General features: G+C 30.6%; 5 protein-coding genes across 11 annotated transcripts; 3 read left to right on the top strand and 2 right to left on the bottom strand.

Moving 5' to 3' along the window:
* Positions 1 to 375: 375 nt before the first annotated feature.
* On the bottom strand, positions 376 to 5,260 carry LOC109601615 (importin subunit alpha-7). Of its 2 annotated transcripts, none has more exons than XM_049964603.1 (8): positions 5,134 to 5,260; positions 4,600 to 4,770; positions 4,169 to 4,387; positions 3,986 to 4,111; positions 3,836 to 3,930; positions 3,557 to 3,774; positions 2,094 to 2,648; positions 376 to 1,708 (listed from the first exon to the last, which is right to left on the bottom strand). In XM_049964603.1, exons 2-8 carry the CDS (start codon positions 4,768 to 4,770, stop codon positions 1,518 to 1,520), a joined length of 1,575 nt encoding a protein of 524 aa, XP_049820560.1. In that variant the 5' UTR covers positions 5,134 to 5,260; the 3' UTR covers positions 376 to 1,517. The 2 variants fall into 2 exon arrangements, with proteins under 2 accessions (XP_049820560.1, XP_019873426.1); XM_020017867.2 differs by lacking the exon at positions 5,134 to 5,260 and adding an exon at positions 4,914 to 5,051.
* Positions 5,261 to 5,658: 398 nt separating this feature from the next.
* LOC109601612 (kinesin-like protein Klp68D) lies at positions 5,659 to 10,503 on the top strand. Of its 5 annotated transcripts, none has more exons than XR_007547487.1 (12): positions 5,659 to 5,835; positions 5,896 to 6,089; positions 6,920 to 7,174; positions 7,237 to 7,595; positions 7,668 to 7,833; positions 7,886 to 8,252; positions 8,312 to 8,535; positions 8,596 to 8,815; positions 8,876 to 9,117; positions 9,195 to 9,383; positions 9,569 to 9,801; positions 9,852 to 10,503. XR_007547487.1 is itself a non-coding variant. In XM_020017864.2 (10 exons), the coding sequence occupies exons 1-10, from the start codon at positions 5,803 to 5,805 to the stop codon at positions 9,886 to 9,888; spliced, it is 2,097 nt and encodes a 698-aa protein (XP_019873423.2). In that variant the 5' UTR covers positions 5,659 to 5,802; the 3' UTR covers positions 9,889 to 10,503. The 5 variants fall into 5 exon arrangements, 1 of the variants encoding a protein (XP_019873423.2); XR_007547486.1 differs by having other exon boundaries at positions 9,564 to 9,801; XR_007547485.1 differs by having other exon boundaries at positions 9,195 to 9,801.
* A 225-nt stretch (positions 10,504 to 10,728) lies between these two features.
* LOC109601613 (transmembrane emp24 domain-containing protein 7) lies at positions 10,729 to 11,807 on the bottom strand. The gene is made up of 3 exons (XM_020017865.2): positions 11,522 to 11,807; positions 11,222 to 11,467; positions 10,729 to 11,165 (listed from the first exon to the last, which is right to left on the bottom strand). Exons 1-3 carry the CDS (start codon positions 11,678 to 11,680, stop codon positions 10,938 to 10,940), a joined length of 633 nt encoding a protein of 210 aa, XP_019873424.1. The 5' UTR covers positions 11,681 to 11,807; the 3' UTR covers positions 10,729 to 10,937.
* A 369-nt stretch (positions 11,808 to 12,176) lies between these two features.
* On the top strand, positions 12,177 to 16,689 carry LOC109601611 (protein phtf). 2 transcript variants are annotated; one of them, XM_020017861.2, is made up of 10 exons: positions 12,177 to 12,363; positions 12,418 to 12,563; positions 13,592 to 13,800; positions 13,857 to 14,131; positions 14,185 to 14,491; positions 14,979 to 15,267; positions 15,330 to 15,672; positions 15,731 to 16,055; positions 16,113 to 16,349; positions 16,404 to 16,689. In XM_020017861.2, the coding sequence occupies exons 1-10, from the start codon at positions 12,338 to 12,340 to the stop codon at positions 16,551 to 16,553; spliced, it is 2,307 nt and encodes a 768-aa protein (XP_019873420.1). In that variant the 5' UTR covers positions 12,177 to 12,337; the 3' UTR covers positions 16,554 to 16,689. The 2 variants fall into 2 exon arrangements, with proteins under 2 accessions (XP_019873420.1, XP_019873422.1); XM_020017863.2 differs by lacking the exons at positions 12,177 to 12,363; positions 12,418 to 12,563 and adding an exon at positions 13,014 to 13,415.
* A 1,181-nt stretch (positions 16,690 to 17,870) lies between these two features.
* LOC109601610 (adenylate cyclase type 10) lies at positions 17,871 to 26,047 on the top strand. Its single transcript, XM_049964660.1, has 26 exons — positions 17,871 to 18,031; positions 18,084 to 18,266; positions 18,316 to 18,591; positions 18,910 to 19,124; positions 19,177 to 19,225; positions 19,279 to 19,308; positions 19,367 to 19,589; positions 19,919 to 20,115; positions 21,265 to 21,374; positions 21,428 to 21,491; positions 21,836 to 21,986; positions 22,056 to 22,208; positions 22,258 to 22,348; positions 22,398 to 22,668; positions 22,725 to 22,874; positions 22,932 to 23,143; positions 23,191 to 23,395; positions 23,456 to 23,620; positions 23,675 to 23,787; positions 23,843 to 23,987; positions 24,043 to 24,218; positions 24,276 to 24,532; positions 24,585 to 24,787; positions 24,839 to 25,256; positions 25,600 to 25,738; positions 25,797 to 26,047. The coding sequence occupies exons 1-26, from the start codon at positions 17,974 to 17,976 to the stop codon at positions 25,935 to 25,937; spliced, it is 4,395 nt and encodes a 1,464-aa protein (XP_049820617.1). The 5' UTR covers positions 17,871 to 17,973; the 3' UTR covers positions 25,938 to 26,047.
* The last annotated feature ends 64 nt before the right edge of the window (positions 26,048 to 26,111 follow it).

The raw sequence follows: 26,111 nt of genomic DNA, 5'->3' as shown, positions 1-26,111 counted from the left end.
ATACTTTAAATTAATTTTAATGACGAGTAAAAAATAAATAATAAAACACATCAACAATAATGTTAAAATTAATAAATTAAAATTGGAGGTATATTCAGTAGGACATAAAACGTCACTAATAATAGTATGAGACATTGCATTATACTGTACCTCACCACACCACCGAATTATTTTAGGGGAACATATATCTAAAACCACCCCACATGTCGATACGCATCAATAACGGACTGATTGGTTTCGTAATACTGTTTGCACCAGGGGGAGTTTGGTCAAGAATTGAATAATTACTTGGGCATAGTGAACGAAATATTTTAGTATATTTAACCTCATTAGAATTGAATTGAGTGTCTGTTGCTTAAAATGAAACTATTCATATAAATCTAAATTTTATTTTATAATACAAACTATAAACAGAAGAATTGAATTTTACACATGTATACAAACTATACAAAAATTACAGAGTTACAATTTAAACTAAAACTTTTACTAGCGAAATTTTAAATTGACAATCTTTTAAAATTAAATTGCACACAATGTGTAATGCCCTTCATTTTAAAATACACTGTAACTTAGTGAATATTTTACAAGAATATTATATTTACAGACTATAGAGATACCTTAGAGAGTACTGGCAAATTTGTATTAATCATAGGCATGTGTCTATTGACTAATCGTTAATTTTTAATCTCAAACATTTTTTGGTTTTTCTGCAATTCTCTGAATGTATAGTAAATTTTACTAAGAGAAAAGTTTTGGGCTTTTGTAAAATTAGGTCGAATCAGTTCGTATGTGGTTATTCCATCATATTGAGAACTGCAATGTCAACCAATCAATATTGGAAACGGTAATTGAAGACACATAAGCCACAGCCGGATTAATATGGTTACAAATGCAGACACTTAATCTGCATTAAACTATTTATGCTCTTACACTTAGTAGAATGTACAAGGAAATTCTATTTGTTATTGAAGTAGTATCCAGGGCAAAAATAAAGTTGTGACATTTCTGAAACCAGCCAAAAATGAAGAACTTGATTTGGTTTTTTAAAATTACCATTAGCATAATTACAAAATATATAAAAATATACAATAAATTCCGACAGTCATATTTAATAGGACTGGAATACATGTTGCTTTTACTTTTGCCCTTCAATGCTTACAAACATACAGTTTTATATTGACATATGTTCTAAACTTGATTCATGGTTGAAAGGGTTTATGTACAATTAAAATAAAAAAAATCATATAGTATACCATTTTATTATTTAATATGTCAATATAATTTTTGTAACAATTGAAAGCATAATTAATAAATAACATAAATTTTATACAAGCTGGGTGGCTTTCTGCTAACAGACATTTAAAAAATGGAGATACACATGTATAAAATTCCATCTAACCTATATTATATGTGTATGGTTGAGATAAAGAAACAGGGTTTCTTTTCTAAAATAATTTAAAATTGTCTTATTTCTCAGTTTTTGTTAATTCAACATAGGACTTGTTAACTTGAATTAATTAAAACTGGAAACCACCCATTGGTACTGACTGGTCAGAACTAAATGTATACTGTTGTTGTTCAGAGTCAATTGATGGTGCAACATTTGTGTCCTCTTCTTCTGTGCCAAAGAAATGTTCAATTATATCAAACGCCTTTTGATATATCTCCATGTTCTCATGGGACTGTAAGAACTCAATTTTGTCCAAACCTGTAATCAAAATTTGAATTAAGTTGGTTAATTATGTTTTTATGACATTACAGTTTGACATTTACAGATATTAATTACGTTTACAATATAACTAAAAAGTGCTCAGAAAAATGTGTGAAATCTTAAGAAAAAAGAATTCTACAATTTTCTATTATGAAATATTTGTTCAAGCTATACAAAAGAAAGGACATAAAATCGAAATTATCCGTTTTACTTAGTTATATAGTTATGTAGGTGGAATCAAGTAAAAAATAAATTTTCAGTGAACATTATAATTAACGTAAGTCAACCATTTTAAAAATACCTTTTTTTTATTCTAAGCTAACAACTACGGATAGTGTAAGTGATTAACGATGTTAATTTACATGTAAGTAAAAAAACTCACCATAACATTCCTCTATGAGAACTGCATACGGATTAATGCCGTTATTCGACTTTGCATCTTGTTCTCCCAGCCTCAAAATGTTCTCCAAACCATTGAGTGCCACCTGCACTATCTTCGGATCCATAACCGTAAGCAGATCACACATTGGACTGATGCAATTCTGTTCAACCAGGTAGCGTATCTGATCCGGAGTGCCCCCGCTAGTAGCGTTCGTGATCGCCCACGCCGCCTCCTTTCTGGTTTTGAATTCCGCCTTGCCCAAGATCTCGATCAGGACGGGGAAAATGTTGGCGTCAATAACCGCTTGGATTTGTTGGCGGTTGCCCGCCGTAATATTGCTTATTGTCCAGCACGCCTCCTTGCGCACCGCTTCCTTTGGCGACGACAAAAGGTGGTGGAGGCAGGGTAACGCCTGACAGTTGAGGATGACTTGCGTCTGGACGTCGTCGCCAGTTACAATGTTACCGACGGCGCGTAGTGCAGCCGACACTACGTTCGGCTGTGGTGCCATCAGTAACTCCACCAGTCGTCGGCAAACTCCGGCATCGATGACTCCTACAATAAAATTTATTAAAAAATGAATAGAAAATGTTATTTATTTTTATTTTTGACATGGAAGGGAAAACTTTGTGGACTCAAAAAAAAACTTTTTTATACGTATCTGTTGGCATTAATTTAGAATTATATAGAACAAACACACTACTAAGGAATACACCTTATGTGAAATTTTAAATAGTCTCCACCTTTAAAAATAATATACTAAAATTTCAAATGAACATCTCAAATAGTTTTTGAGTTACGCCCTTCTAAAGAGTAACTGCTCAACATTTGCTATGGGACTTATCAGTGTTATTATTCAGGCCGTAATGATGATTCAACTCATTGATATTACATTATTCAGTTTGTTCCGGTTATTTATGCAATTAACAATTTAGTGATGTGTAAAACTTGTAAATGTGACTTTTAATGAAGCAAGTTCGTGAGGCTCAGGATTCAAAATTGCAGTTTTTCGATAGCTTAAAAAATGTAATTTAGTCAGGCTAAAAATCACCAAATTTACGAGAATAATACGACACTTTTTATAAAAACTCTTCCATTGTGTTAAATGTTAATGTTAATGTTGAAGACAATACCTTCTAGTTTAACAATACATAACTTTTTTAAAATTAATTTTTTCATTTGAAAATTTCACTATATATTTATTATTTACTCAAATATGTATTTTCCATATTTTAAAACATTTGACGCAAAAGATCACCTTTTCTTAGACTAGGTATCTAATAACAAAAATAATGTCTTTTGATTCAGTTATAAAACACTATTAGGCCAAATCAGTTACTTATTTTTTTATAATTTTTTTTGTTTTTGAAATAATTCCTAAGACCTCATAATTACTCTGAAGCTAGTTTTTGAGTAAATTAAAATATAATTTTGTACACGTTTCATATAATTAAATAACTAACCTTGGATCTTTTCATTTGGTCCATCAGACAGGTAGCTGAGAGCCCAGCATGCGTCCGATAACACGTCCGAATCATTATGGAAGAGAATGCGCGATAGAACCGGTAACGCTGGCGAAACCATTGCGAACTCCGGCGGTGGGTTTTTGCCCCTGCACAGGTTTGATACCGCCCACACTGCGTTCCTCGTCATTGTCAGTTTTGTCGATTTACTTAGAACTCTGCAATTCATTTTTAATGAGACATTCATTGTTAGAAAGTGTGTGTTAATCATCTACTTACTGCAATAGTGGTACTAATATTCCATGTTCAAGTACGTAATCCCTACATTCCGCGGAGTCACCAGCGATATTCCCGAGGGCCCAAACTGCTTGTTCCTGTTTTAAATTATAAATTATTGACATGTCACAGCAGCTCCAATATTTCACTTACTTGAACGTCCTCATATTGACTGCCCAATAAACTAATAAATATGGGAACTGCTCCAGCTTCTATAACCATCCGCGTCTGTTGCGAAGTTCCAGATGCTACATTTGTCAAAGCCCAAGCTGCTTCAAACTAAAAAAATTAAAAAAATATTAATTTAAGTTATCAATTTATGAGTTTAGTACTAACCTGAAGTGAACAATTCGTCGTGTTTTGTAAAAATTCGACAAATCTCGGCACGATCCCCGTTTGGATCACCTCGTCTATGGGCGGATTTGGTTCTCTGCTCAATAATTTTCTAAACTTTTGAGTGGCTGACAATTGTTTTTCTACATCGTTACTATAAAGATCTTGGACCATGTCTGGTGTGATAACTGGGGACACTGGTGATATAACATCACTTTCCAACTATAAAAGATAAAAATTTAGTTCAATTTTGATATGCATTTGATATGCAGTTAAATAATTCGTCATTTTACTATTTTTTTTGTAGTTTGTAAAAAATATTTGAATATTTTCGGGCAATCCTTTGGATATTTTAAACTTAATTTCAGTTATTTTATTGAAATATTTCATAAATATCATATTTTTGTGATAAATATCCAATGCATGCCACTTACCTGTAGTTCTTCATCTTGTAATTGATTTAAATTAACATTCCTTCTTTTATTTAACTGCTGTTCTCTCTTTTGCTTCCTCAGTTGAACCCCTTCTTCCTCCCTCCGCCTTCTTAATTCAACACTGTCAAGTGCTGTGTTCTTATAACGATGCTTATGACCAGAACCAGACATCTAAAATAAAACACAATTATTACTAAGGATCATTTGAATATTTAACATTGAAAATAACAAATAGAAGAAAACCGCATTTTACATATTTAGGTAATATAATGCTTTGAGGTTATCTAAAACTGTAATTGGAAATATAAGATTACCTTTTGCTAAAAAGTTTCTTCCAAATATATATTTTTGATCTCTAATTGATATATTTCATTAAAATATGCACCGATAGCAAATGACAGCAACGTCAAAAAATGTGGATGTGCGAAAATGACAGATTCACCAATTATTCACCAATTTGTTACTTCTTGTTGCATTAATCTTTCTTTCACAAGAATTTAAGTCACTGTCGAGTAAAATAAACCTTTTCTTTACCTTTTATTTTTAGTATTGCTGGTAAAATGATGATTTTCTAGACTAGTTTCACTACTGGGACATTTAAATTTTCTTAAAAAATGTCCCTAAATTATGTTGCCCGAACTGTACTGTAGGTGCAGAGTAACTACGATAGGATCGTTTTAAAATAGATATTTTAATAATTAACATTTCAGACTTACATTGTTTAAATATCTTTAAATTTTTTATTTAAAATTTCTATGTGTTCTCAATAATTTATAACTAATTTTTAAAATTTACCGACATGCATATTTTTTAACGTTGTCAACTTGCTCTTGTAATAAATCGTTAAGGATATTGCTGAAATTATAACTTTTTTAATGGTTGAAATGAAAAGTAAATTGTTTTTGTTTATATATATATATATGTATATATATTATTTATGTTGCAAAATATTAGTTTATTTTTGACATATTAATAAATATGCAGATTTCTGTTTTTAGTGCAGGTTGTCACCGATAGATGCGTTAGGTATTTCTTATAGGAGATAAAAAACCGATGGCACTATTTTGAAATATCGCGAGCTGCTAAACAAATCAATAAAATGAAAATGTTCTACAACAGTTAATGTTTGTGTTGATGGGTATAAATAAGAATTTAACGTTGTAACTAACCTCACATGTGTAAATAAGGCTTTCGTAAATAACGATGAGCGCAACCCACAAGGAAAATATAACAGAAGTATTAATTGATATTAATTTGTGTCAATGTTAAATGTGCTAATGTGTTCTTCCCTTTTAGAGAAACGCAAGTAACGAGGCAGTTCAAGTAATAGTAAGATGTAGGCCTTTAAGTGATAAAGAAATTGAATCTCAGTGCACAAGTGTTGTTAAAATCTATTCCAGTAGGGGTGTAATAGAAGTTGAAAATCCCAAAGCGAAGAGTGAAAATGAGAAGAACAAAATATTCACTTATGATGCAGTCTATGATGAAAAGTGAGTAATTTTGCTGGTTTATAATCAGGTCTCTATTGTTTTTATTTCATATGCAAAAAACGTGATAATATTAGTTTAATGCATGTGCATTCATTGTATTATTATCTATGTGGGTGATTAAAATTACGACTTAAGTATTTATAGTTTTTTCATGATGTAAAAAAGTTACATTTTTTTGGATATTAGCCAAGGAAAGTAAAAATGATAACATTTCTAATAATAGTATGTAGTTGATTCATGATTGTTAATATATTTTCAGTTCTTATCTTGATTTATTGTTCAGGAGTGACAAAAGTTAGTTTAAAATATTTACAAAATTACTCATTTCATGAAGCATGTATTTACTTTTCAAATAAACATTGAATTGTAAGATGATTGCAATTATAGACATCAGTAGCGTTATTCCTTATTAAAGTATTTATGAATTAATAATTAATATTATGTGATGTTAATTAATGAGTCAGTGAGCTTCACATCTAGAACATTACACACCTTTGATTACAGAAATTATAAGCATTCAATTAAACATTTAACTTCTTATACACATTCATATTAATATAATATCCTTGTAAAAAATCAATATTTACATTTCTATATTTAAAAATGTCATACAAGTGTTAGAAACCAAATGTAAAATTACGAATCGGTAGACCGTTCATGTAGAAAAAGATATCCAAGGTCTTACATTTGCAAATGGTTAAAACAGATTTTTGATCATATAAATGTACACATTTCGAGGTCGTTTTTGATCTCCATAATTATATTAGAACAGTTCAATAATTTATAATGTTTTAAAACAATTTTTACTACTTAATTAAAATTCGGTTCAGTTCCACCCAACAAAATATTTACGACGAAACTGTTCGGCCCCTCGTTTCGTCGGTTTTGGAGGGTTACAATGGTTGCGTCTTCGCGTACGGACAAACCGGAACTGGAAAAACCTACACAATGGAAGGTGGCCCCGACTCCAATATGGGAATCATACCCAGAGCCTTCGAGCAAATCTGGAATCACATCAACCGGACCACCGGCGTTGAATTCTTGGTCAGTGTTCGATATTTGGAGATATATCTAGAGGAGATCAGGTATTTCATTATCTTAGTGTAATTGTCCCAAAAAGTAATGCAGTATTTTTGTCCATGTAAAGAGATTTATTGAAAATCAAGAGTACTAAACCGCACGAGCTGCGTGAGACATCCGGTCAGGGCGTTACTGTCACCAATCTGCATTCACAAACGTGTCAGAGTGTCGAAGATATGGTAAAAGCAATGGTTACCGGCAACAACAACCGTACTACTGGTGCCACCAACATGAACGAGCACAGCTCTAGATCTCACGCTATATTTCAAATAGTCATCGAGATGGCTGAATCCGACTCCAAATCTGTTAAGATGGGAAAACTGAATTTGGTCGATTTGGCGGGCAGCGAAAGACAGAGTAAGACTGGCGCAACGGGCGACAGGTTAAAGGAGGCGACGAAGATTAATAAGGCTCTGTCTTCCTTGGGTTAGTCAAATATTAAATATAATTATAATCAAATTATTATATGTAATCTACTCTTAATCTAATCAATTACAGGAAATGTGATTTACGCGCTTGCTGAGAATTCGGCACACATACCTTATCGGGACTCGAAATTAACGAGGCTTCTCCAAGACTCGCTTGGAGGAAACAGCAAAACCATAATGATTGCTAATGTGGGCCCAGCCAGCATGAATTATGATGAAACTATCATCACTCTTAGGTGATTGTGGGAAATTTATTAATTTGCTCCTCATTAACCGGTATTTTTTCAGGTACGCTTACCGAGCCAAGTCTATTAAGAACAAGCCGATTAAGAACGAGGATATCAAAGACGCGAAACTTTTGGCACTACAGCAAGAAATCGAGCGCTTGAAGCAATTAATAATGGAAAAATCGAACGGTGAAGTTATTAACAATGAACTGGATGAAGATGATCAGTGTGGCGACAGCGAGGACGACAGTAAAAAGGAGGAGAAAGAGAAACAGCTGGAAGTCGGAAAAATGGAAGTGGACGAGTTGTCTAGAAAATTAAAGACTCTCGAAAAGCAAATGGTACATGGTGGAAAGAACATTGTGGACAGTGTCAACGAGAATGAAGTGCGTTTGGAACAACAGAGGGCTGAGATTGCTGCCAGAAAGGTTGATTTGTATATAAACTTTTTTTTTCATTTTCCGTTAATATTATTATTATTATGTAGAAAAGGGAAATCGAAATGCAACAAAAGATCGAATTAGAAGAAGAAACATGTAGTGAGCTGAAACAGGTGTTCGCAAGTCTTCAGCAACAAGTCGATTTTAAGAGAGAAAAGTTGAAAAGATTGAATAATAAATTACAATCCGTTAGGCAGGAAATTAAAGATAACCACGACGTTTATATGAGCGATCGGCAAGAAATAGAGGAGGCTAATGATGAGGCAGCTATGTAAGAATTTGTAGTTTCTTATTTTTTCTAACTATATGTTCATATTTGAAATATTTTTAGGCATTTAAGGCAATGGTTCTTGGTTATAGATAATTTTGTACCCACTGAGGAAAGATCTCGATTGATTAGTTTAGCCCAGTTTGACGATAATAAGGACAATTGGGTACTGAAAAAAGAAAAAGTAATTGTTGACCCAATGCAAAGACCTTTTGCTCACAATTACAGAAGGCCCATTTCAGATTATGCTGTAAATATGAGCCAAAACTCTCCTAAATACAGAGTAAGTTTTTGAAATATTAATTAAAATTGTTTTCAGATATATACATATATTTTTATTTAGGGAGAAAATGTATTGGACTTAAAATTAGATTTGCCTTTGAAGACCACACAGGATTTTGTGCCTCCCACAATTTGTCCACAAATTAAAGCTATTGTGGCTGATGCAATTAAAGATGAAATGCTGAATAGCCATACTACAGTTAAAATGCCAGTACACTCAGTTGGTAGAAATTCGTCCAAATTGGAGCAAGAGGGAAAATACAAACAAGCAACAAAAACTGTCATTGACATGCACAACTATCGGTAATATCTTTTAACCAATTAATTACATATTAAATTATTATTTTTATTGCTTAAAGTATTATTATTAATTAATGCAGGACCCAGCAGAAAAGTAGTGAAGAAAGCAGTTAATTCAAAATAATATTTTTAGAAGAATTTGTTTGTTATATACGACATTTTATAAATATAATTGTTGAGAACTGTTTATGTTAGAAGCACTTAATTCTTATGTAAACGATCAATTTGATAAATTATTAAGAACTATGAGAATTACATAAAAGCCCAAAGTGAGTGTGGTTTATACAAATGATATTGGTATAACTTATTTCTTGTAAAGAGCGTTACACTTTCCTTTTACCAAATTGTCACAAATAATAACGCAAAGTCTTACGCGAAATACGGTTAATCTTAACGACATTTTATTGGGCTCATTTGTCTGTAAGAGATGATAATTAACATGGTTCTAGTGAAGATGGAGTCTGGTTAGAAGTTCTATGCATACTTTAAGAACTAATTTTCTGAAGACAATATCTAAAAATGGACTGAAATAAAAATGCATAACGTAAATTAAAAATTCTATACGGGCCGATAAAGGTCCATTCTGGATTGCTAGAATATGTAGAAAATATATATTTTAAAATAAAGTGAAGTGATATGGTATGTTAAAGATGTATAAAGTACATATGTATCATATTTGTAAAATCTGTGAGTAGTATATAATTCATATCTAATAAATTTTTACAATATTGTTTCAGGAATCGCCATGCACCAAAGTCCGCAAAAGCATTTTAAGTTCGCTTTTTAGTGCAATACCTGATACTGAATATTATTTGATGTATATTTATATATGAAGGATATTATTTTCTATTTTATATTTATTATGTATTTATATAATTTATTACATTTATAGCATATTAATTTGTTGAATGTTTGTTTATGTAATATGGTGATACACCCACAATTGCTTCAAAGCTATTTATTGTGGCTTTTTTGAAGCTTCTAAATTATTGTTGGTGTACAAGATATATTATTTTGATTATGTATACTTTCTAAATATATCTATATTTTCTGCTATTTATATAAACTATTTAAAGAAGCTATATCCATTTACTATTAATTAAGAGATTAGTATAAAGCAGCACATTTCTTGTAATTAAAAATAATTTCAATTGAAAGTATACATTCAAAATATTATGAGCTTTTGCCTGTTTATGAGTATTTAATATCTAGTCTAATATTGTTTCTGTGATTATAGCACTTTGTAGAAAATTGAAGCCATAATTATATTGGAAATTCAGTTTGGCAATATTTTTATAGAAATTTTCTTTGATTTTTTTATATTATTACATCAATTTCCAATATAATTTCTTGTAAGATTATTAAATAAATTTAAAATTAACAATTTTATCTTCCATAATTTTTTTCATATCCCGTCTGAAAATTACTTTGCAATTAAGCAACTTAAATAGTAGATACGTCGGTATGCAAAATGCCGTATGTAATTTTCGAGACATGTAATTATTTTTTATTTCATTTAGTTTACTAATTTTTTTTATCTTTACTGAGAATGGATACATTGTCATCAGTTGACTGAACTCAAAGGTTATCAATATTGTCAGATTAATAAACAAATTCCATCTTTACAGGTTTATTGAAAACAAAAATAATTTAAAATTTGCTATATCAACTGAATATTAGTACAGTCATATGAATAAGACAGTGTACAAACTTTAGAAATATATCAATTACTACAGACAACAAAATTGGAATGAAATGTACAACCTGTGATAACAAACCTTTTAATCAATTATTAATTTTTATTAACTTCACACACAATTGTACTATTTTAAGTTGAAAGGTTTCTTTTCTGTAAAGAAGTTCTTTAAAATAAATACTTGTCCTACTGAGATTACAAGAACACACATTGTTTCCATTAAAGACCACCACAAAACTTTTTCATTCAAGTCCTCGGCCCTTTTCCTTCCTTGTGCTTCACGTAATCTATGATGTGTTTGCAAGTCCACAATTGAGTTCAGCGACTTGTGAATATCTTGAGCAGAAGCTTCCATCTAATTGAAATTATATTTGTTAAAAATATTATTACAAAATAATTCTAATTTTTTACCTGTGTTAATGCAGTCATATGTTCACCTAATCCAGGCAATGGTTGCTCTTCTCCTACTTCAAAATTCATATAAACCAGTTTATGTGAGATAGTGGAGAACTCATTGCTGAAGCACACAACATAAATTCCAGTGGTAGGTGCTGTGAAAGTATGAGAATCAAATTGTCTCTTAATTTCACTATATAACTTTTGTTTTTGTGGACCTTCCAGCAGAACATCTACATCATATTGGCCCCCTGTTACGACCTTAAATAATGTGTTATTGTGAATAAGTTCCTAGTTGAGTCTCTGTTTATTTACCTGAAACTCTAAGGTCGCTGTTGTATTCTTTTGAATTTCTTCATAGAAACATTCTTTGGCACTATCAGGCAACTCAAACGTTAATTCTGTTGCCTTTACTAAATCTAATATAAACACAAGAAGCAAGGCCAATAAAGGTATATTTAAGATAGTTTTCATTTTGGTACTATTTTTACTACTTAAGACGTCACCACTACTTCGATATTTTTATGAACTTGCAGTGAAAAACATAACTATGTGGAAAATAAATTTGATTACATGGAATATATTAATTATCTTGTGACGTTTGACGTTTTTGACATAACCTATGTGGAAGTGGTTGAGTGGTCATTGATTAATTTTTCAAATACACTTTACTTCAAATTGATATTTCAATTATTTTAAATTAAAATGAATATTAAATAAAATTCCTAACATAATTACTTTATATTGTGTAATTAATTCTAAAATTGTGAAATGTAATCCTAGTTTTATTAAATGAAAATTCGTTATTATAAAATTTATGTAACATAAAAAATATCCAAATATTAAGATTTAAATTATTTGTCACTTTTGTACTTCATTTTTAAACTATATCACGTGATAATTTTTGATTTTTGATGTACTCTTTGTTATTTATGAAAATATTTACAGCTTCTCCATTTTAACCTAATTTATATAAATGACAGAGACCACCAAAATTGTGACAGTTTGACAATCAGCTGGAGAGTTTGCATGTAAAAGCTCCAGCTTGATTTCTAATTATTCCAGTGAATTATAAATCAAATTTATTTCGACACTAAATTAATGTGCATAATATACAATTTCCGATGTTAAATGGGGGTTGACGATTTATTTGACTGGTAAGTTTTAGATATTTAAATTGAGGAACAACATATATCACATTCTATTTTAAGGTATCAAAAGAAAATTGCAAAATACGATAAGCAAAGATGGGAGACAAGAATAGAACAAACAGAGCAAAGGATTATTGGATTAAATCATGTTCGTATGAGGAGTACAAAACCTAACACAAACCTTATTGACCTTGATTTGGTTCGAGGTAAGTTCTAATTTATTCAAGAGAAAGTTCCTTTTGTTAATTTATAAAGAAATAGGTGATATTTGTTCATACAATGAAGACATTTCTTCCATAATCAATTTTTAAATATTGATTGATTTAAATGGTTAAATTTACAATTTAAATTTTCTTAAAATTAGTTACTATTCTAAACAAAAGTTCAGATGTATTTAAAAATTAAGCACGTTTTTTACCATAAATAAATATGTGGAAGCATTAAAGAATAGTGATGAATTTATTAAATTTTGTTTTTATTTGTGTCAAGTATTGTTTATGTTGATTTACACACATATTATTTGTTTATTGTTTTTAAAAATGTAAGTATGTTTAGTAATCTTTATAAATAGTTATCTAGATGATAAGACACAATTATTTCCTTAATGCATTCAACAAGATATTTAACATTATATTTTGATTAAGTAAGATATTTTAAGGGTAGAAAATATAGTTCAAATCAGTCACCAACAATAAATCATGTACTGTCAAATAGTAAAAAATATTGAGTAGTGCTATGTAATATAAATTAACATGTGGGATACAGCAACACTAAATAAACACGCGTAATCACTGCAAATATCCGGATAGGTTTCAAATATTGATAAAAACACTGCTATTGAATTAACGCGTACACTTAAAACCTCTTCGAGTTTCATTTAATAGTGCTTCCAACTAATCATTTATGAATCATTTTATGGTATGAAGATTGGTTTATTGTTTTTTATCATTTCGTTTACATTAAGTGTCGTGGTTAATATTTATTACTTTTAATCCGTATTTCATGTGACACGAATTAATAAATTGTCGTAGCGTCGGTGTCTTCAATGGTTTACTTTCGTAAGTAAATATTTATTTGTAGTACGTAAAATACAACTGAAATTCCAAAAATAATGTAAATAAGTGGTAGATATGAATGTTAATTGTATTTATTTTCGCCACATGTTTGTCAGACAATGATTTTATTACATTTCATTTTGTTTTATTTATAGGTTGAATTATTATTGTTTTTACAGGATCATCATTTGCAAAGGCCAAGCCTCAACATGGCTTTTTAACGATTGCCAAATTGGCTACTTTGAGATTTATTTTATTTCCGTATTACGCCAAGTGGTGGTTGCAACACACTTCTAAGAATGTTTTTATTCTTATATTAATATTATATGCGACTCAAATTATAAATGTTACTGTATATAGTTTCTATAATTATTCATCAGAAGCACAGGTGAGGCGTTAACTAAAATACTGTTTGTTGATATAAAGGCTTTTAATTTTAACTAGAACCTGTCATGTATGGAATTTGTGGTGCCTTTCATTATGATGTGGATACTGAGTTTGATTCACTCACAAATTGTGGCCACTCATCATGGGGTCGACACAATGTTAAACGACGGCACTAAATCAAGGCAGTTTAGACGTAGACGTAATCAGTTTAGAGTTCAACGTAGCAAGGAAAAACTTGTTGAAACCAGATGCGACAGTGCTAGCTCTGTTAAAAGTAAAAAACTTAAATTTAATGACGTAGTTCGTGTTGATAACGCTGAACAAAGAAATAGGTAGATTTATTGCATATTTTGTTTCGCAAACGTTTATTTTATCTTTTTCATAGATCTCAATTGAACCTAGTCCTTAACGCTCACCATGATGATGATGGGTTCGAAAGCCTTAACGGCAACGGTTCGAGGACCAGTGAAGAGGAAGTAGTTCCTGCATTTTCTTTAGTACAAAACCTTACAGATAAGACTAAAGCAGAAAGTGATAAAGATGTTGATAATGATGAGGTCGCGTCTAATTGCAGCTCGAGAAACAAATGTGCGACCTGGATCAAAAGTCAGCTAAATGACACACCCTTTAGGAGAGTTGCCAACACTGACTCCGAAAGCGATAAGGAATCAGATTGCAAACAACCAATGCAAGTAAGCGGTTAATTGACGCAAGTAATTAGACTTGCTTTTATGTTTCTAATTAAAAAAATCTTACCTATGAATTTGGTTTGGACGTAGCTATTACTAAACTAGTCAATAATAAATAAAAAAAATTGCATGAATAAATTGCGAATTATCTTAAATTAATTACAAGGTTTGAATGATCATGTACAAACTGCATCATTTTAGCATAATCCCTAATTATTATTATCATATCTTTTCTCATTTCATAAATATAAAATTCTTTGCTTAAAATTTTATATTCATTTTTTTCAATTTGACTTTTTTCTTATTTATGATGCAAATTTGAAGTTCATTCGTTATACCCTTAAATAAGCATTTTTTTGTTTAGTTCTGTTTTACAATTCTTCGTTCGTCGCTAATTTAACCGATTGGATTATTCCCAATCCTTCATAGGTATCGTATAATCTATAAAATGCCTATGATTTCGTCATTATTCTATACATTTATATTTTAGGGCAAGAGACGCAATTCCCGTATTCCTACAATAAATGTGCACCACACCTGCGACACTGAGGATGAGGTGCTCTCGTCCCCCGACCTTGTCCACGGGGATTTGATGCACGAGGATCTGTTATCGTCGGCCAACGAGTGGACTACCGGTATTACCACAAATAGCGAGGACTGTAGCATCACGGACACAGATACGGACGATGTGGCGGATGTCCAGGGTTCTGAATACATGTCCATGGAGTACGACAACGATTTGGCTCCAACTGGAATTTTAAACTCTTCAGCCGTTAAAGGTGATCTAGTAATAATTTTTTCTATGCCAACAGTTTATTGAACGTTGTTAATATATTTTCAGTTAGTTGTATTTTATGGGAACGAAATGAAATCAACAAGGCAGATCTCTCCATGCTTGATATTAGCTCCGCAATTATTGGACGGGTACACGCCATGCCAGAACGGATGGATTATTTTTATGTTGGAATGGTAATCTCCACAATTTTGGCATTCCTTCCAGTAATTTGTTTCTTCTGCAATTGTAATGAAATCCCAACTACTACATCAAACCAATATTTAGTCACAGACTTGTGGAAGAACGTCTCCTCTCAAGTGCCCATTTTCACGGGCTTAGATTGGTATAAAAGTATAAGTGCGGAAATGTTAAGCAGTTTATTTGAATTCGCTTTTGGAATATCATTATTGTAAGTATAAAATCTCAGTTAAACTAATTGATATATGTCCATTTTTTTGTATTTTTAGTGAGAAGAGTATATTGATAATTGCCATGCTCCAGAGGTTAATACTAGGCGCTTTAAGTTTTTTTCTGTTGTCTGTGGCAGAGCGGACGTTCAAGCAGCGGTTTCTCTACGCCAAATTGTTTTCTCATCTAACTTCATCTCGCAGGGCTAGAAAATCTGAATTACCCCATTTTAGATTGAATAAAGTGCGGAATATTAAAACTTGGCTGTCGGTGAGGTCGTATCTGAAAAGAAGAGGCCCTCAAAGGTCAGTAGATGTGATAGTATCAACATCCTTTGCCGTATGTCTGCTGCTGTTGATCTTTCTTTGTTTTGAATTATTAAAGGTTAGTAGCAATTTCTTAATTTTTGTTCTCTTAAATTTTAAATTTGGTTATTTATAGGAAACAATAAACTTCTCTCAATATTACCTAGAAGCTCTCATTTGGTGTCTTGGATTAGGAATATTTCTTCTTCGCTTCATGACACTTGGAACAAAAATAAATAAGAAGTATAGAAATCTTTCAGTTCTCATAACAGAACAAATCAATTTGCACTTGCAAATTGAACAAAAACCGCATAAAAAAGAAGAATTAAATGTTGCTAACAATGTCTTAAAATTAGCAATAGATCTACTTAAGGTATATTCAAATATAAAAATATTTAATATATATTATTTTTTATTATTATTTTAGGAACTGGAAAGTCCATTTAAAATATCGGGATTATCTGCTAATCCAATATTGTATAACGTGACAAAGTTGATAATATTATCTGCTTTATCTGGTGTACTATCAGAAATGCTGGGTTTCAAATTGAAGCTTCATAAAATAAAATTAAAGTAATTTGTTGATAAGTGATATTAGATTATAGATAATTGTGATTAATTAGATCTGGGGATTATAATCTTCCTAAACTGAAATCATTTTTAATATGTTATTTTAATTATTTTAAAATATATAGACATTTATGTGGACACTATTATTTGTGCCTTCTTTAATGTTTTAGTTAAGAATATTCATTGATTAATTTTATTGTGTAAACAAATAGTACAATTAAATATAGATATAACTTATTTAATTTTTGTTTTACAAATCCTGCTATTTTCAATGTCAATCAAATTTATGTTATTTTAGGTTTTAGTAGATGAACATCGTGACCTACGATTGAATCGTATGAAGAATCTACAAATTTTTGTCTCTACATTAATCAACTCGTGTCTGTATCCTAAATTTTATTTTAAATAAATATGCAACATAAATCGATGCACGTTTTTAAGGTGTTTAATGTGAATTATTTATCAAAATAATTAAAGAAAATTCATTTTCATCATCCGAACTTGTAATGAGTGATTAAATAACCCAATTAACATCTTCGAGAATTCATAGTTTTTTGGTTTTGTATGTGCAACTCCGTGTTTCTCTAAAGAAATTCCAATGTATACTGTTATAGAACCACTTCTAAAAGCAACAGATGAAACCATACTTTTCTTATATCTCTCATCACATGCCATTTTCAAATACGGCTGTGATTAATGTGTACCTGTGAACAAACAATTATGACATTAGACAGTAGTCCACAATTGGTGATCGTTGGCCATGCTTCTATTTTAACAAAGGGTGTCGAAAACGTTTTCTAGTTTTAAGACCAACTCCATGCAATATTTTTCTGTTGTTAGACTTATAATGATTCCAACGTTTGCTTGAAGCCTGGAAATAGAAAATGAGCTATATCGTCTAGCCGAAATAATTAGAAAACGGTCCCATCTTGGAGACGTGACTCGTTGTGAGTACCATCACATCCATAAATTGGTATTGCCAGTTTGAAACGACTTACCACACTAATACATGGGCTCTTGTTGATTTAGATGCCATGTTTCAAAACTGCAATTATAGATGCAAAATCTTCCAAAAAATTTTCTTCTTTGGAACATTTTATGTTGCTATTCAACAAGTAAATTAAAAATGAACCTAGTAAAATTTTACTACTAATATTTATCAAGTTTTTAAATATAATATAGTTGTAATGAGTATGATTTATGGTTACTATAGAAATAAGTAATAGTTGTCTTTCAAATTAATCAATCATTGGTTTGATAATTAATAGGAATAGGAAGTATTACAAAAAATGGCGAATAAAGAAGCACCAAGTGAAATGAATGTCGAAAAGGTTCCCGAGGAATCCGAGAGCCTGTCGTCTCTTGGGATTAAATTGTCTGATGAAGTTTTTGACGAGAGAACTACTTTAGATAGAATTAATTTTTTGATGAGTTTACACGATGGTATAAATAGAGAGAGTACTGAGGCGAAAGGAGGAACCCCAAGTAAGTTGGTAGGCGAAACTTAATTCATAAATTGGACAGATTTTAATCACAGGGGATACATTAATAACAGGGGACGACTTAGTTAAAGTTGTTCAGGCATCAGAAATATCTCTTGATGCGGAGTCTGCAGAAACTAAAATATTAGCTTCGCTGGTACCCGATGAAATAATCTATGACATTGAAGATTATAGTATAAGAAATATAGAAGGTGCATTACTTTTTGGGGATGTTTCTGGTAATCATAATAAAACGTTATTTTTTGTTTTATCAAAATTTTTATTAAGGTTTCACCGAACTGTGTGAAAAGTACAACAAAGTAGATAAAGGTGGGTCTTCGAGATTAACTCAGATTTTAAACAGTTATATTGGAGCAATGGTTCAAGAAATAATGTCTCATAATGGGGATATTTTAAAATTTTCGGGAGATGCTTTCGTTGTAGTATGGAAACAAACAGAATCTGTGCCTATGCGAGATGTTGTCCATGCCGCTATAGATTGTGGATTGATTATACAAAAATCGTATGGGTCTTACGACACCGATGTAGATGTAACCATAAGAGGTATCTCTATAAACAAGAAGAGTGTCGAAAAACGCTCAAATAATCATAACGAAGCGTTATTATCGAATTAAAAATTACATTAATTTAATGATGTATTGGCAAGCCAATATTTTAAAAAAGAAAAAAAATGGTATCATTTGACAAAAAAGTTGTACAACATGTAATAAATACATTACAGTTCTCAGTAAATGAAAAATTATTTCATTCAATTCATCTGTTCTATAACTGCTTATGAGTTATGGTTTTTGACGCATTTCAACAGTCACCTGCTTATTAAAGTTAAATATTAAAATAGACTTTACAAATTTTTTATTTTAGTCAAATTGATCATATCTTGCGGTACATTTCAATTTTCTATAATAGGCGATAAGTCAAATTCACATTATTTGGAAGTCGGTGAACCAATTTGGGATATTAAGGCCGCAGATGGAAAAAGTGGTCCAGGGGATGTAGTGGTAACTCCTAATGCTTGGCAACATATAAACACCAATGAATATGTCTTCAATAAGGTTTCCGATGGTCAACATATTAGAGTAATTTTTTTAAAATTAATATAATTGACATATTTTAAATTTGATTTTCAAGGTTTTAAGTATAGGTCCAATTTGGAGAGCGGTTACTAAAAAAAATAAAGGTTTCGATCGTTAATAATTTATTTATTATTATCTAAAGTTACATTTCTTACAGAACATATAGATGAAGAAAGTGAATTTGCTTGTAAGTTTTTATTATAATTTTCTCTTTTCATTGATATTAAACATATTTTAATTATTAGTGCGACCAGCGGTCAACTATGCAGTTGCATCAAGGTTAAAAGAATCCATGAGAAGGTTCATTATAAAACCTATAATGGATGCAATCGATTTGGGCGAATCATTGGATTATCTAACAGAAGTGAGATATGTTGCCACTATCATGTTGGATATCATATTAACTGATGTGGATAGACCTGGAATGGTTTTAAAAGTTGCTAATCAAATTTATAAATGTGTTTGCAGGTATCAACAAATCATTGTTATCAATCAATTAGTATCAGTATTATAAATATTTGTTCTTTTTTTCTAAGCAGATAACGTTCAACAAATTAAAAAATAGTGTTGATATTTCTATATAGATATTTGAGTTTAGTAAAAAAGAACCTAGAACTTATTCTACTTTATTGTTGGTTATAAATTATGCTAAGGCTAGCTATAGGTTCTAATTATATTAAGTGAATTATTATTATAACAAATATTAATAATAAGTAATTTAAATTGTAGTTTTTGTTGTCCTTTAATTTTTTAAATTCGTTTTGTAACGAATGATTATTTATATTTATTTCCCATAGTGCCTCACATGCTTATTATGGTATTGTCAATAAAATAAATTTTTTCGACAAAGATCTAATGGTTCTGGTTATATTTGGTTTACGAGGTTACAAAATGAATAACGAATGTGAACGGGCACTTAAGTGTGCAACTGAACTTCGAACACAACTAATGAATATTCGACTGGTTAGGCAAGTTTCAATTGGAGTAACTACCGGTAAATATAAAAGAATTATTGGTAATTTTTAGTAAATAAGAGAACTACTATGATGTATGCCTTTTGATGTGGATAATTTGAATTTTTTTAAAAATGCCATTACATTGCATCTCCTTCATAAATTAAATAAAATTGCATAGACAACAGAATATCAAAAATTAAAATTACAAAAGAATAAATGAAATATTGACCTTAATCAGTACTTGGTTTAGTGAACAAATAAATATTTGATCTATATCGTTAGCAAGCCACTTCAAATTTTAGAGCTGATGGTTTGTGTCATTATGTCTTTGAATATGTTTCCATACGTGTTCAATTAGATTAGAATCTGATGCACACGAAGGTCTCGAAGTCGGGCAATGTCGTTGACAAAAACGACATTTGGTTCAAATACTTGATCCAATGGAATAATAATTGGTTGAATAACCAAGTCGTGGTTTTATCGAGCATTTATAGTTTCTCGGTTTAACATGAGCAACTACGTAAAAGTAACAGTTGGAGCTACGTTGTCTATCACCACATTCATGCCATCTCCCATTCCTGATTATTCGAGTGATAAAATGTACCTAGACACACTTCTGAACAAAAAAATTTGAAATCACAGCAGCGCTGGCCTATAATTGGTTAAAATAAAACATTTTGAAGATTCAAATTATCCACTGTAAGCAGTTTAGTAAAATTAACTTACATTTTAAGGTATAACATATTGTGGTGTTTTCGGTCATGTTTTAAGAAAAGAATATACTGTAATTAGCTTGATGGTAAATAAGGCTGCCAGACTTATGATGAACTATCCCAATAAGGTCACCTGTGATAGAAACGTTTTTATTTCTAGCCACCTAAATAATGAATGTTTCATATTACAAGAATATAAACACCTTAAAGGTATTTCAAATCCAGGACCTATTTACGAATTCGTTTACGTGAAATCGTGAGTATATAATACAATTTTTTATTATATTTGATCTTTAGAATAATTATTAAATCTCTCTAGTACGCATGAAGTACCTAAAGCAGTTAAATATTACCCAATTTTGGGTAGAGACGAAGAATTAAACATTTTTAAAAACTTACTTGATCAAGCGCAAGCTAGATTTATCAGAAAAAATACTACGACAATTGTAGGACATTCATACTACATGCTAATAGTGACTGCAGAAAGAATGCTGGGCAAAGAAAGATTAATGAGCGAATTTGCATATGTTGTACCGGCCGATGTACCTAGTGTAATATGCAATATAATTGAAGAAGACAAAAAGGTAATGATAAGTTAATTGTTATCTGTTATGTATTATTTTGTAATCAATTGTAGATTCCTTACGTTACAATACGATATATATATCTAAAAGCTTTGGGACTTACTGAAGAATCTACAAGTGAACAAATTGAGCTAATTCTGAGAAGAAGGCTCGTCAATTGTCCTTACAAACAGTTTCACTGTCTTAATAAAATATTCCCTGTCCATTTTCCAGAAACTAAAAAAGATATTGAAATGAACGAAACTGAAAAATTAATATTTCTTTTTCATATGATGAAATACTTAACATATCAGGTGATTTTGTGAAGACAGAAAGTAATAAAATATATAATATAATAATTATTATTATCAAGGTTTTTGTAATCTTCTGGGTAGTTCATTTACGAAATATTCATAATATAGATGAACAGTCTTGGATGCTGCTACAGTATTTGCTTAGATTACGTCGATTTTTTGTCGTAGCTTCCCAACATTCAGAATATTCTATTTCATTGAAATCAATACATAATGATAATATTAAAAGAATACACTTGAGTCCACTTAATAATGCTTATCATGGTGCCATGGCTTGCCAATTAATGCATGTTGAAGCAATAACTCCTGAGTTAGAGAGGTTTGACATATTCATGAATAAAACCTATTATAATTATGTTTCGGTTTGTATAAAATTAAATATTTTTAGGATGCTTCAAAGCTTAAGTGAGGGGAAACCAGGATGGATGGAGAATTTTTTGATCAGTTTAATACAATCATCTGAAATAATAGTCAGAAATATGACTTACAAAGAAGCATATGATCGAGGTTTACAAATGCCACCAACGCATATGATAAAACGGTAGGAAATTTATATCTTTTAATCAGATAATATTATTACGATGTTTTAGAATATCCGAATGGGAGAAACGAAAAATAATAAAGGGTGTAATGGAAAATGATGATAATTTGGAATGGCACATTTATCAGGATTGTTATAGAGTAGATTTGCTTTACTTAGGTTATGACATATTAATACATTAATTTATAGGAAAGCTTTACAGATCTTTCGGACATCGAAGCTTTCGAGCTAAAATTTAAAAATGAAAGAGTAATAACCGCTGCAACTATAGGTACTTTTTTTAGTCCTGAATCGTTAGACTTGGAAACAACAATGGATGTAGTCATGATAAAAATTTTCGACTTACTGACTTCCTATCAACAATTAGTGATTAAGTGCACATCTATATTAAAATCAGATATTCCTAGGAATATGTTAGTATTCATCATGAATACAGGTACAAAGAGGAAAACTGCGATAGGTTAGAGATAATCCGTTAAACTAAATCAAAATTATTAACAATAAAATAACTTTTAGCAATTAAAACATTATTCGAAAAAGAAGTTTTATGTTGTGCACATGGAAACTTCTTAGAAGCGAATGAAACAATGATATTTAAAGGTCGTTTGATGTCGCCTTTGACTGTAAAACAAATTAAGTGTGAGTGTAAAGGTATTATAATTGACGGTACGTAATAATAATGATAATTTATAACGTTTATAATTGAGTTCATGTCTTTTGAAGAAACTTGTGAGGATCTTCCAAAATATGCATCCTGTGGGTATTTGAGATTCCGTATGTCCGGTTTCCGCTCCATTATTTACAATTTATTAACTGATATGCAAAAAAAGGAATTTCATAACCGAGCTATGAAGTTTTTAGAGAGGGAGAGTCGTAGATGTAAAAGTTGTGGAGGTGGAATTTTTCCAGATATTTTGGGGGAACCCAAGAAAAACGTAGGGAGGTTTATTGACCAAATAAAATGTATAAAGGTACCTTTTAGGCATGGAAGCCTAGGAAACCTCAAAGAAGACCACGTGCGGATGTGAATAGGGATATCTTTATGGAATATATGGAGGTGGAGAAGGAGACAAGAAGAACTTCAAAAACAAGTATGAGTGTTGTTGGTTCCAGTTTATCAAAACACAAACCGACCAGAGCCGCTAACTATAACTCACTCGATAATTATTCTGAAAAAATGTCTTATAGTAAATAATTATTATTGAATTATCTTGAATTGTATTTTTAACGTCATTGAAAAATTCTAGACTCAAGTGTAAGTCAGGGACTTATAGGCATACAAAATATGAAAAAATTGAAGAAACAAGAGAAACTAATGAAAACTTTTTCGAACATTGATTTTTCAGAGTGCCAGTGTCATTTGATTTTATTCAGTATATTTGCTGAATTACTAGAACATTGTAAGGGTGCAGGTAATTATCTTTGAGATTAATAATTTTATTATTTATATGTTATATATGTTTTAGAGAATTATGATAAAATGATGGAGGTTATGTTAACTCATGCAAATATATGTATTGAATACGGAAGCTATTACGAAGCACAAAGCATTCTCAAAGAGGCAATGAATTTATTGGATGTAATGGGTTAATGAATTTAAAAATTATAAAAAATAAATAAAACTTCCTTTTAAGAACTTAGCGTACAGCTCAAAATATTTAAAATGGATGCTGGACATAAAAAGAGGAAAAGTGTTGACGTTAATGGGATATGCATATTTTGCTTTGAATCACTATGAAAAAGCTTACGAATTTTATCAATCTGCCTTAGCTAGTTATGGTAAATTCAGAATTAACAGTGAGAATAATAAATACGAATATTAATAATATTTTAGGTTGCGAGTTTCCTTGGAGCAATATAGAGAAAAAGTTAAAATTGTTTTATGGACGTTTAAAACACAAAATAAGGTTTTTCATGTGTAGGGATGGCTTCAAGGATAAAGAAAGCGTTTACGCTCAATTTTATGATGATGTTTCGGAATGTTTGTATCATTTTTCTGTGATCACTTCGGTATGTGCAGAAGCTTAAATTAATTTTAAAGTTTTGATAATTAAGAAAATTTATTAGTACATGGGTAAAACAGACCTTTCTATGCTATCGGCAGTTTGGTCTTTGGAAAAAGCTTTGCAGTCCTCAATGAATTATGTACGCCTTTGTAACGCTTATGCACAAATGATTCGGATGCAGTCTAAATTCAGAATATGTAGGTTTTCAATAGCATTAGAAACCTATGCTTTAAGAATGGTCCATTTTATAAAATATATAACTATGCCTGAAGATATTAAGGCAACCGCTAGGCTATATGCCTCTATATTCGAAGCAAGGTATTTATAAATATTACAAATTATTTTATATAATTTTAAAGTTGTTCTTTAGATTGTGTAGATCAGAATTAACCTTGGCTATGGAAACTGGTTACATCACTTGGAGATTGGGTAACTCGAAAAGATCTAATGTGCTGCTAATGAAATTTCTACCTTTATTCGCATTAAATGCAATGTATAGAAATTTGATTAATGAGGCAGTTGTCATATTACAAGAACTTGAATTTTTTGTAAATGAAGAACGTGATTTAACAGGCAACTATGACATATTGATACAACCAATAATTTTAAATTCAATAATTTTAGGGAAATTGACATTTTATACTATGTGTATCATTACTCAGCTAGAAACATGTTTCACTGTAGAATCATTTAGAAGTGTGGAAGATTTTATAAAAACGGAAGGTTACATTATTAATATCAAAGATCCCCGGGCTAAAAGCAGATTTGCTGCGGTAATGTGGCTTTGGTGCATTAGAAATGAATACTATGAAACAGCCGAAATGTGGAAAGATCAAGCATTTCAATTGGTCACTAATGAACAGATATTTATCAAGTTTGACGTTATATGTGCCTTGTACCTTCTTGAAGGGCAAATTTTATGTTTGGTTCATCAGCTAGACAGAAAGGGCACTGAAGAATGCTTTATGTTACAAAAGAGTATTAGAAAATTGATAAATAATTTGAGTATCATTAAAGATAAATTTGTGATAATAAAGCCTAGGTAAGTTTTTCATTAAAGGAAAATCTTGCACCATGCAATAATTTGATTTAAAATGTATAAAAAAAATCTCAGTTATCCACTTATTTCTCATAACCATTTCGACTACATACTATACATTTTTGATTTTTGTCTTATTATTCGTAAATGACTTTTATTGTTTAATGTTTGGTATGGCATTTGTGAACTTGTTTGTATGTATTAATCCATACACAACTAAATGCTCTTTTTGATTATAATTTTGATAAGAATGAAATAGGTTGCTGCGTTTTAATTTTTTTTACACAAAAACAGTTAAAGAACTTTTGAAACTGAGTTTATTTCTAATTTTAACCAATATCTTCAGATTAATGCATATGAAGACTTATTTCACGTTGGCCTTGTCAAACAACTATAGTTGTATTGGTGGAATATTGAAGGCTAAGGATTTTTCGATTAAATGTGGAAATTTATTGGAAAGAGATTTTCTTGATCATACCTATAAGGTGACTTGTGTACTTTGTTTTGACAAGAATTTATTTAAATATATATTTTTAATTCAAGGCATGGACAGAAAGCCTCCCTCAAGGACAAATAGATTTTTGGAAAGATCATTGTGAAGAGAATCTCATTGATGTCCACGAAACTGGACACATAGAAGGTGCTCCAGGATTTTTTACTCTTCCTGTTCCGATTTATATGTAAATTTTCATTTAACGCTAATTATTAAAATGCTATTAGTTGGGAGTGAGAAGCCAAGGAGTTATTGTATTTTTACCATACAATAAACAATAAAATCAATTTTATTTGATGAATATTCGTTTCTTATGCTTTAAATTTTTGTTAGATGCATATAAGTGTTATAAAAAGGATGATCAC

Source organism: Aethina tumida, chromosome 3, assembly GCF_024364675.1.
Source record: "Aethina tumida isolate Nest 87 chromosome 3, icAetTumi1.1, whole genome shotgun sequence".
Classification (NCBI taxonomy): Eukaryota; Metazoa; Arthropoda; class Insecta; order Coleoptera; family Nitidulidae; genus Aethina; species Aethina tumida.
Note: the sequence above shows the minus strand (reverse complement) of the source record. Positions and strands in the feature narration are given on the sequence as shown.